Raw genomic sequence first — 12,431 nt, 5'->3', positions numbered from 1 at the left:
AATATGCTTTCTTGAGGTCTATAAGTAGTCCTAGCAGCTACTTAAATTCCTCATCTGACTTAACTTTCTCCCGTCAAGTGTCCTTTTCAAGATTTGTAATAAATAGGGTCACAATCGCTGTCCCGTCCACGATATAATTCGGCTCAATTTGAGTAGAGTAAATGATCTGGTGTAAATACATATATGTAGTATGTCCATTCTTCGTCGAAATTCGCCGACTGATTTTGTCCTTTTTCCATTATTTGGTTGCATTTTTCACGCCAATGAGAGTTCTTGAAAGTCTTTCTCATGCATTTTATGGTTCAACCACATAGCATACTTCGTACTCTAATTGTCGTTGTAATAATTAATCAATTGAAAAGCTAGTCTCACTTCTAACTTTCTTTCCTACCTTCACTAAAAGTTGAATTTAGATATGTATATTACCAACATCAACTAGTAAATAATTGCATAACACAAATAATCTGATACTAATTTGTTTCTTGCATATATATATTTTTTCTTTACCACGCTACAACATAAATCAAGTCATCCCCCAACACACCGTGTGCTGCTGTAACGGAAGCAACGGAACTGAGCAAGTAATAACAGCGCAAAAGCGCCAAGTGTGAACGGATTCCTTTGGCAGTGTCAGCAGAAATTTAGATCATAACCGCGCTGATTAATATTTCGCCGCGCTCTACTTGTTGTAAAAAATATCGCCATAAAATTTACATATTTCCGTGTGTCATTTAGAACTACAAACAATCGCATACACATATATTTGGATATATTTGGCCTTATTTCGACATGATGCCGCAATATGTGGATAAGCGCCCCAAAGTATGTTTACATTTTATCGCGCTCGTCTATTAGATTTTCCGTTTTAGATGTTGCAGCTTTAGTTTCGCATTCTAAATGAAGCAACAATCGTAAAATTCTTGTATACCCACACCCCACACGGACCCCATCGAACGCCAGGCGCTATCGCTCACAACGCCACGTCGGTCCTTACTATCATTTAGGGCGCTGTCAGTGACACTAACATAACGTTAGCGGTTATTACAAATGTGAGTGTTTTCATATTAGTATTTACAGCAGTCGTCGTGGTTATTGCTTTTGTTGGCATTTGTGGCTCGATTTGCTACGCTTTTTGTCGTAATTTGTTAGAGTCGTTGTAGATTTAAGCGCCACATTTCATACTCAGCCACAAACACACACACACACAAACAGACACCCTTGTAGCAATAAACTTGAGTGTTGGTCTAACCGAATTTGCATGAACGCCACATTTGTTCGCTGCTCGCCGCTTAGTTTCCTACTAATTTCAGCATGCACGTATGCATAGTGGAAGCGTGTACAAGATAGTTAGATGGATACTTGTGTGTGACATTATGTGTGCGACCTCCATTTGGCCACCTCCTTTGACTGTGCCACCGAAATTTGTTGGCACAAATTTTGCGGCATTTTATTACATTTATTTCTCTGAATGTGTGAGTGTGTGTGTGAGTCCATTTGCTGTGTCCTTTTATTTCCACTTTTGTTGCGTTCGTGTTTGTGTTTGTTATGCAAAAATTATGAAAACACACAAATATTTTTAGATTTATTACAATGCATGTTTTTCGCGCAGCTTTTACAAAAGCGTCTATGTAGATTTTTTACAGCTTTGTAGTTGTAGATGATAACGAACTCAGATATATATTTGTATTTTTAATATTCATTTTTAATATTCAGCTGAGGAATAAAACAGTAAAGAGTCTGATGATTATTAAAAATAAAAATAAAACTATGTACAAGTATGGGGGGGGGGGGGGTTTTACTCAGAGTAAATCTCATATTATTTATTTGTTTTCGTAATATATAACACAAAAAACCTGTTATGTATTCTAAACAAGTTTTTTGAGTAAAATTTTTGAACGACAGTAAAATTAAATTTTCAAAAACGGTCTAGCTGCTTCTAATCACAGCTCATCAGTAATCAAGTATCATAGCAGAGGTAATTGAGATCGCACTTTTTGGTAAGGCATTATTTTTTTCATTTTTTAATAAAACTAAAAATATTGAATGTATTGGAACTTCGAAGAAAAAGTGTTAAGCTTAACCTAATATAACTGCCAGATCATTTACATTCTAAAAAAATTCTTAAATATGTCGATATGAGGTTAGGAAAACATAAATATATTTGTATTTAAAAATATATTCTATTAGCACCGCGGAGCTTAAAGAAATATATTCGAAATATGCATTATAAGCAAAAACTTTTTAATAAAGCTTTAGTAACTGAAAAAAGAGCAGGGATTCTCTTAAATTATATTTAAGGGATATACAAACATTGAAAGGTATTGCATATTTAAACGCAATTTCCTCAAAAAGCTATTATATGAAAGTTTTGGGTTTCAGAGCTTTTAGAAGAGTGAGACAACTTTAGTTGCTTATACATCGACATACAATATTCTCTATTGGGTGTGGACTGTAAGCTTAGATGGCACTTTTTGTAACTTTCTAGAGCTTTTTATATCTGTTAAACAGCCACAGTTATTTTAGCTATAAAGAAGTATATAACAGTTAGAACTGATTATTATTTCCTATAAACGAAAACTTCTAAAAGTACTGATACGGAGTTTTAAGTTTAAGTCTTATTAAGTATACAAGTTCATTATTGAGAGCTACATAAAGCTCTATGGCATTATAAAACCTACACAAATTATAGCTGTTTACATTTATAGCAGCTTTCATTACGTTGAAATAAAAGCTAGAAAGAAAAGGGAAATATTTTCTGTGGTGTTTTTATGTACCCACGATATAATTTTATAGGGCTAAGCTTTTACCATAACTTGTCTCATGCTTTATTATAGTATTAAAAGCGCAATAAAAATATTTTGAAATAAAATAAAGAATATTTTAAAAACCGATTTACCATAACCAATTTATACGCCATAATTTCAGTAAATAAGTTAATTTAAAACTCAACATGCCATAAAACCACTGGATATAAAAGGTAACGATATAGAATTAGTTAAGTCATAAGGAAAATTTCAGAGATATAATCTCACGTTTTTATTTCATTACACTTTATAGCTGCGACGTTATAATAAATTAGAAGGTTGAAGGAAAATAGTCTATATATTTACACAAAATTAAGAAACTTAGCTTGGTGGTGATTTTATAGCAGATTTGGCCTATTATAAATAACTATATTTTGTTATAACATGACCTCAATATGACTTAAAAACGGAATTAACGGGAAATAATTCTAATTACTAATTAATTTCGCTGATTTTCAAACTAGGATGTAAGTTTCATAACTCGTTAACCAGATGTCGTTATTAACGATATATACAGATTGACTATCAAAGGTCCACCCTCTTTTCATTACTTTTGGAAATAAGCATGGTCTTTTTATGCCACACATTTTTGTGTACCGTTGTCTAATCGTTTAATGTTCAATTCTAAGCATTCATATCAAAAAGTATCAATAAGATGACTAAAACAATAAATACAGATGTATATGAGTTCATAAATTATTGGATCTCAAACTCGTGATTACAAACAGGATGAGTATGACATATTTGGGTGAAGCCAAGGGCTAAATCAAAATTAAATTAAAAATTGCTTAACAACCAGAATGTAGGTGGTGAGGTAAGGCATTTTTGATACCAAATTACGTAGTGTTATGCGTGTCTTACCTCCAATCTATATTAAAATATTTTTTTTTTATCGAAAATAAGTCAACAATTAATGAATAACGAATTATGACTTATATGAACACTGACAAAGATATAGATTAATATGCATTTTTTTTATTAAATACAATATGTAATTTGATTTTAATTCTTAATTCTTAATTATACAAATGGTATATTTACATCTACTATATAGTCATATTGTTTTCATTGGGGAGTTGTTCTTTTTTTTTATGTGGTGGGTCCCAAGCCCTACGCACAACCGCAGAAGCGGGCTTCGCCTTCTCACTTTAGCTCGCCTCCAAACGGATGTCTGTTAGCTACCCAGGGGATACTTGGTCTAAAACCGGAAGTCGTGAGCTGCTTGAGTCATATGCAAAAGAATCGTTCCTGGCCACTCCCAAGTGAATGGCAATCAGAAACTTTCCTCACTTGCGTGAACTTCTACATATGACCCCATCCATCAACGGCGAATACCGCAGACGATGGAACGATGAGCTGTACGATTTATACGACGACATTGACATAGTTCAGCGAATAAAAAGACAGCGGCTACGCTGGCTAGGTCATGTTGTACGGATGGAAGAAAACACTCCAGCTCTGAAAGTATTCGATGCAGTACCCGCTGGAGGAAGCCGCGGAAGAGGACGGCCTCCACTCCGGTGGAAAGACCAAGTTCAAAGTGACCTGGCTTCACTTGGTGTTTCCAGTTGGCGCCAAAAAGCAAAAAGGAGGAATGAGTGGCGCGCTCTGGTGGATTCGGCTATAATCGCTTAAAGCGGCTCCTACGCCAAATATATATATATATATATATAAAGTCACATTATCAATTTCATTATGTGGACACTTTTGTCTTCGCAGTATTCAGTGCCTATCCCACACTGTCCATAATATCTTTAGCTTTAGCTTAATTGCTGTGGTTTTCTACTTGAATTCTTTATTACCCTCCGTGGCAGGATAATACGAGACTAAATTGCGAAAGCACTTATGCAGGCGCAATCTCTGAACTATTCCGAGCACCACATAGCCTAAATGCCATGCAGACACATACACACTCACATTCGCAACATAAAAGAAAAAACTTTCGGCTTTTAATGCTTAGAATAAAACAGATAGATGCAAGTGGGCACACACAAGATAACTGTACGAAGATATTTTGCATTGGGCATTATGTCATTGCATGTGCCAGCTGCTAGCATATTAGAGAATGCAATAGTGAAATCTGAAAGTATTTGAAAATTGTTTGCATGAGTGCTGGAGCATTTGCATATGCATAATGCATGAGAGAGCAACCAAAACGCTGCGGTGTACTTGTCGACCGAGTGAGTCAAATAAAATGCGTGGCACCACAGGCGACAACTAGTAGGAAATCTAGCGCTGCTAACGATTGCAGTTAAGACCGTTGAAGGAGAAGCGAGTGTGTATGTGTGTGCGAGCGCAGAAGACATGTAAGCCAGATTGAATTCTGTTGTAATTGATGTTGCAAACATTTTTTTATGTCTGCTTTGCTCTGGTGTTGCGGTCAACATGAATAAATACCATATCTTCAGTAAAAACTTTAAGCGCTACTATGAGTAGATCTGCAATAAGCATCCTTTATTTTAATTGCTGGGCAATTTCGAACAGAAAACAACAAAGCTTCAGTGGTAAATCACAGATAAAATCAAATAAAACGTTGGAAACATTTGTAGTATTGACTGCACGTTGCGCATACGACGTGTCGACCCCCGAATGGCACATAGAGTAAAACAAAGGGCTATAGAAGGTGACTACGTGAGCACGTGAGATTTTCGGCATGCTCAGAAAACGAATGTGGAGCGGGCGAGCTTATCGGTCTAAAGAAAAGCGAGTATGGTGATTTGAAAATGTGTGCAAAAAGACGCGCGCTGCCACCAACAAGCTGCTCTGAGTTCACTGGATCACAAAGTGCAGGAGAAATCATTGCAATTTATAACAACTTATCGATGTCATCAATCACTAGCCTCCACTGTACGCAACCGACTGATAAACTAGAGAAGAAGACGTGCACTTTAACACATGTTCGGCTGTAGAAGTGTGGGCGTGCACATCCTTATTTGTGTGTGCGAGTAAGTGAATAACATCCGTAAATAGATAGCGGAAGAAGACACAAACTAAGTAAAACAGTATATCTATATATGCACACACTTTACACACGTCTCACACGCGCCAGTATATGAATAAGCAAACTTGTGCTAATGTTTTTTCAGATAAATAACTTTATTAACACCCTACGGTGTACGTAATCCGTAGTAAATGGACGTTAAATTAAAGTGAAATTGGAAATTGCGCATTTACTGGTTGCTGCAGTAGGGGTAAAATTGGTACCGTTGCTCTTTTAGTTGCTCTGTAGTGAACCTTGTGTAAATAGATAAAAATTTTGGTTTTTAATAAAATGCTGGCTGCAAAAATTAATTATTATTTTAATAACTTCATTGGAAATTTCTGGAGGCTCACTACTTTGTAGTGCTTCTTCAGAGTTCATTAAATATTTTATTACCTCTTTATATACATATGTATATTTAATTATATATCCAAATGAAACAAGCGTTTATTTAGATTTGATAATTCAAATACTATATACTATCAATAAAGTGAAAGAAATGATTATCGACCTGAACCAATGAATTCCATCTGTCTAAATTCATAAATAATCCGGCAAAACTTTATGCGACCAGTATCCCACCCAATGAGACCACTCTAATTAACAGCATACTAGACGATTTTATTGAATGGCAATAAGCAGCAATATAATACCGGAAAATAACAGTAAAATCCAGTGCCAAAGCATGTACAGTTTGTTTGTGAGTGGGAGAGCTTAGCTTAAAAAACTCCACACATTGCACACTCGTTTGGTCATTTATATTAATTTAATTTTCTTTTTGCATAAGTGAGGTAATTGAAATTTATAGTTTCAACTGAAATTTATTTCTTCACTCACACATGTTTATTTGAGCGTGCACATTTGGTATGCAATACGCTTTCAGTGCGCTTGCAATATTAATAGCTAATAATAAGTAAATTGCTGGCAACGTGTTGCCACACATATCAGTAGCGTTCTACTTTAATTTCATTAATTAAGCGCGTTGTAAATGTATAGCTCTGATCCTTTGGAGTGCGAAGCAATTTTGTGTTATTGCAGAATGTCAATTAAGCTGAATAGCTTATGTGGAAATATTTACATTTATATTTATTAACTATTGGTAGTGTGTAATGCTGAATTTATTGGTTGTGCGTAAGTTATGTCTAATTTTACTAATTTGATTAATTAAATGTTCATTTCAAGATGGTAAATTTGCCAGTGCATATTTGTAAGCTACGGTTGCTCAAAGATCCTTGGCATGTTTATGCATATTGTCTATCCTTACAGGTCAGCAGATGAATGTAAGCATCTAATATTCACTTTACGTATTATTCTATATGCTTTAATTAACATTAAAAATATTACATATTAATGAATAAATTGCATTAAAGTAATTATTTAATAATAAATAATAATAATAATAAGAGATATTTAAAGTAGTGATTTAGTGACTTTGATTACATATACACAAGGTAAGAAATATGTGTGGAAGATATTGAATTTAATTACATGTTAACAAATTTAAAGATCGCGCATTCCATGCAAATTACAATATAAGTTTTTTTTAATATTACAGAAAACTCTACAAACAGCAACAAAAGTTGATACAATATTATTGCGTATAACTATAGTTAAACCAAACGCTGTAGAATTCGTTATGACACACTTCTAGAAACCTCGAAAAACAAAATCACATGATTTCGTAAAGCATGTATCAGCTGGTTTTAGAGAGAATAACCTTACTGATATTATATACTCCGACTTAAGTAAAGCGTTTGACAAAGTAAAACACTGAATTCCTTTACAAAAACTGTATATTCTTGGTTTTCAACCAAGATTCATTCAATGGGTATCTTCTCTTAGCTTCTATTATCTTCTTCTATTCGCAGTAGCAACAAGTGATATTTTATGTTACTTTTTCAGATTCACTCAAGGTCTCATCAGGCGCTCCATAAGATAGTCATCGTGGTCAAATTCTGTTGCTCATTACTTGTTACTCATTATTTATATACATTCAGCAATTAAATACTCAGTTTAAAAGATACATTAAGAATTTAGTTATTTGGTGTGATAGTAATGATATTCCAAAATTATTTCTACAACTTTGGTGAGGCCTATATTAGTATGGCTCCATGGTATAGAATCCAGGTATTTGAATTGGGATTCTAGGTTAAATCTTATCCCATATACTAATCGTTTCAAACTTATAAATCTACATACACTTTAGATTATATTGCAATCTACTAATATAATGGCAATAATAATTTGGTTTTTTTGAGGCACAGAAGGTATAGTACAGAATAAAGAAAACATTACCATTTCCTCGAGAGTCGTGACTACATAACTGAAACATACCAGGTTTCTTTTTTAAGGATTGTGTATATGGGAAATGTTTTCTACCTCTACAACAACGCCAAACGTTTCTTATTGCACACAAAGCAGAGCGGCTTCGTAATGGATAGAGCCATAAGTCAGGTAAGGAGTTTAGTATTTGTCGAAACCAAAATAGATAGTACAGTGATAGATAGTAGTGATTTAGGTTTGGGCGACGTAGAACCTCCTGAATTGCCAAAGAAGTTTGAAGATGGCGAACTGGAAGTATTACTCGATGAAGATTGTTTCTAAATAAAAGAAAACCAAAAATTTCAAAACGTTTTAAGGACGATGGACGTTTGAACGTTACAAAAAGAAATCGTTTTTGCATCGATTGGTGACTGATGATGAAAAATGTGGTCTACACTACTCTCAATCAACTCTAAACACGGGAAAAGCTAATATTCCTGACATAAAAATAATGATATGTATTTGGTGGGATCAGGATGGGCTGTATTATGCGCTTCTAAGACCAGGTAAAACCATTAATGAAGAACGCTCTCGATTACAACAAATGAAATTCAAGCGAACGCGCCCGGAATTTGCGACTAGACACGAGGAAATGATCATGACAACGCTAAGCCTTATGCTGCAAACCCGGTTAAAAGCTGGGAAGTTTTGCCTCACTCGCCTTATAGCTTATACCTTGCTTCTTATTACATTTTTTCCGATCAATGCAGAAGAACGCACTCACTGGAACACAGTTCACATTTAAACAATATTTTTTTTTTAATAAACCTAAATTTGATATTATTCTAATGAAATGTTTAAAACCGCGCTGCTTTCTGTTATATTTAATAAGCACATCTTTTTATTATTTTTCATTTTTTTGTAGACTGAAAATATATTTTATGAATTCCAAATCTCTTTATAGAGAAGTGATTAATTTTTCATGGAACAATCAATCTCCCTGAATTTCAATAATTATTTCATCTTCATTCATTTTCTAAAATATATTATTTATTTTTGCGTATTTACGAAAATTAAATATATTAACACTTGAAGCAATACTGCGTAGCACTAGCTGCTGATTCAAGATAACCTCTTTAAATAACTAAAAAATAATCAAGTTTTTGTTTACTTTAGACTCCACACTTCTTGTGCAAATACTTAACCAAGAGAGTTGCTACGAAAAGGAAACAAGAAGTTGAATAAGTTTTTTTGAAGCAAAGCAATTGAGGAGACCAGGACGTTGAATGCACTTCAAGTGAAATGGTTTACTAATTAAGCGCCTATAAGTATGCTTCAGAGTTTCAGAAGAAAATTGCAGCAATTTAAGTATAGGTGAAAATTTCCACTGCAAATAAACAAATAAAATAAGATAACTATGAAGCAAATACAACTACAGAACTGAACTCACTTTAAAGTGGTAAGTAGGTAAAAACAACAACATGGATGCGCTTGAAACTTTAGCATGCTTTCGGACGGCTCTTTCTCCACCTTCTCCACAAACAAACACTTTGAACGCAAATGCAGGAGAATCATGATTTGGTTAGTAGTGAAAATTTTATTGCCAGTCTAGTAAATAAACAAACACCTGCGCGGAGAGATGCCATAAACAAACAGCGGCAGAGAAGCGGCAAAGTTAGCAAACTGACGCAAAGCATAGTAGCTGTACGAGTATAAATTAGGAAGCTGCACATACATATATACATTCGTGTCCATTTGTAAATGTGTTGATTTGTATGTATATAACCGCGCCAAACAACAACGCACGCAAAACAAGTTTGTAGTGGAGAAAAGCCGCTTTCTCAGCACTTTACGGTAATAAGTGCTTCACTGATTTTAATTCTCGTTTGCCTACTTCAATTTTTTTCTAGTTGCAAAAATTAGCGAAATTTGAAAATGCTTCATTATTGCAAGCGTTGCAACAACAAAAGTAGGTGATGAGTTAAATTTTGCTTCAACTGCACTTAACTCTACTCTAATTCACCTGAATTCGCTGCGCTACTCTCCTCCTCACAACGGACACCTACTCCTCCGTGTGCATGTTTATGAAATTTGTAACTTGTCTAGTTCGGTGCTACAGTGGCTAAAACAACACTTGCCGAGCTTATCGTGTAGCTTCTAAACTGTGTTGAGTGCAAAACAGCAACAATTAATAATTAAGACCAGATTTAATATTCAATTGAAATATAAGGAGGAAATTAAGGAGTTGTTTAAGGTTTGCATCAGTTATTTACTGACGACTGCTGTCCTTAAATGTTGTTTACTGTTGGAAATATCGCCCGATCCCAAGCGATAAGATTTCGATTCAGAAAATATCCCGTTCCTTCTTTTGGCGCTAATATGAGGACTATACGGAATTCTCTTAATCAGGTTCGGATATAATATAATTCGGTAAAATAGGCTTACAACTGCCATACATATATAAAATATTTAAAGACTTTAATTCTTTGATTATAGTCTCACACTCTTACATTCGTTAAGTTTTAGCAAACAAAACAAGAAATCGGAAACTTAAGAAGTAGCGTACGAATAAATAATTATGATTAATTATGTTTAGTGTGCCACGCTACACTCCCACATAGATATATAATAATGAAATTTATAATTATTATAAGTATGTGTTTCCTAAAAAACACTTACCAATCAATAGAAGTTTCCAAATATGCATTTGAAGTTGCAAGGCGCTCAAGTCCATTCAACTTGTAAACATATGCCGCCCTTGTGGTCGAATGGGCGTTTTAGCTGATTGCTACGTCTATGCTATGTCAAATGCCAGCAGCTAACTTCCGTTTTACTAATTTTGCGCACGCGAAAAAGCACTCAGCTCGCCTTATAGCTCCTTGTTGAACACTGTGCCGTTGAGTTCAGCAACATTGCTGCTTCGAGTAGGACTTATATGTTTCGTTGCTCGGCTCGACTGATTCAACTTGTTAACGGATATTTGCGTCTGGTGTGAACTCTTACACGGCTTTTAAAGTACTTTGTATATATATTGGCGGTCGAAGCTGTTTATTAACAATTCCAGAGGTTTTGGTGTGCATAAGTGATTAATTTCTCATGAGCTCAAGATTTTTTAAGGACTGACACAAAATCTGAAATAAAGAAAAAATATGTCATGAAATTCTGGTTGCATTTTTATACATTGAGTTATTTTGGTAATAGAAAGTTTTCTTTACTTTACTACTCTAAAGTAGTACGCAAATATTGATTTGATGTTGACGGTTAACTACTTAATTCTGTCATAAATTATGTTAAAAATTTACAGTGCCTACTCGTATATAATAATCAGTTCAGTGTTTGATTTCACTTATTAACAATTTTGTGGGAACTAAAGAAAATATTACCGTATTGCGGTGATTGCAAGCTAAATTTATATGCTTCTCAAAAATTTTAATATTTCTAAAATGTTTGTTTTTCGTTTTTTCCAAATGACTATTCATTAAACACCTCTTCACTTCTGTGAAAAAGAGATTAAAACCCGGGCAAAAGGTGACCAGCAGGATGTATAAGACGACGTAGTAAAGCGGTTAAACAATATCCCTTCTATAGAGATTATTGGAACTTTTTGCAAGATTTTACTCCAGTAATAAAAGGTTTCATAGATGCAGATGATCGGCCGTTTGGAAGTCCAGATTTTAATCCATTGAAATTAGAGCCATTCAAATGTAGATAAGTTTTGCTTTATTTTTAGTATTGAAGTATGTTCATTATATACCCATTATCACATTCATATACATACATATTTTCTCGTCCCCAATCATACCTTGGGGTTACGTAGTTACATTTGGAAAATTATTATTTTAGATACTTCAGTGTACATTTTATTTATTTTTTAGGATATACTTTTCTGCATGACTTCGATTATCAAATTATGATTTTAACAGATAGTATCAACACATATTTCTTACTGTCTATAATACGGGTTCGCGGCCACAGGAACATTTTCGGAAACGCAAAGATAGAAGCTTCTCAGGACGATTTCGATGCGGAGCAAATACCATGTCAGGCAATATCAAGCGAGATCTCCACACACAGTGTTAGGTTTGCCTACCCGATAATCGATCAGCTGTTACACATTTTTGTTTTTGCTTTTCATAAGAAGTTAGTAAGGTTCATCAGCTGACTGCTATTTTTTTATTTATTTCCAGCAGCGCCATCTACCGTCGTATGGCGTTAACAACAACTCGCAGACAAAGAACGTATATATAATTACAAATACGGTATTTGTCGCAGATTTGCATTTCATTTTCAAGTCGATTAAAATTCAACTAAAAATTAATGTAAATTTTTATTTTGTATGGTAAATCGATCTATGGCCACAAAAAGCACTACGGAGATACGTAGTT

General features: G+C 34.3%; 1 protein-coding gene across 2 annotated transcripts in view; it reads right to left on the bottom strand.

Annotated features, from left to right (window-relative positions):
* Nucleotides 1-12,431, bottom strand: part of LOC105212869 (putative neural-cadherin 2) — a 245,582-nt gene that overhangs the window by 110,309 nt on the left and 122,842 nt on the right. For both annotated transcript variants that reach the window (XM_054227233.1, XM_054227232.1), the window contains exon 4: nucleotides 10,726-11,177. In XM_054227233.1, coding sequence (XP_054083208.1) covers nucleotides 10,726-10,780 — 55 coding nt within the window. In that variant the 5' untranslated portion in view covers nucleotides 10,781-11,177. The remainder of the gene's footprint in view (nucleotides 1-10,725; nucleotides 11,178-12,431) is intronic.

Source organism: Zeugodacus cucurbitae, chromosome 3, assembly GCF_028554725.1.
Source record: "Zeugodacus cucurbitae isolate PBARC_wt_2022May chromosome 3, idZeuCucr1.2, whole genome shotgun sequence".
Taxonomy (NCBI): domain Eukaryota; kingdom Metazoa; phylum Arthropoda; class Insecta; order Diptera; family Tephritidae; genus Zeugodacus; species Zeugodacus cucurbitae.
This window is presented reverse-complemented; position numbering and strand designations above follow the sequence as displayed.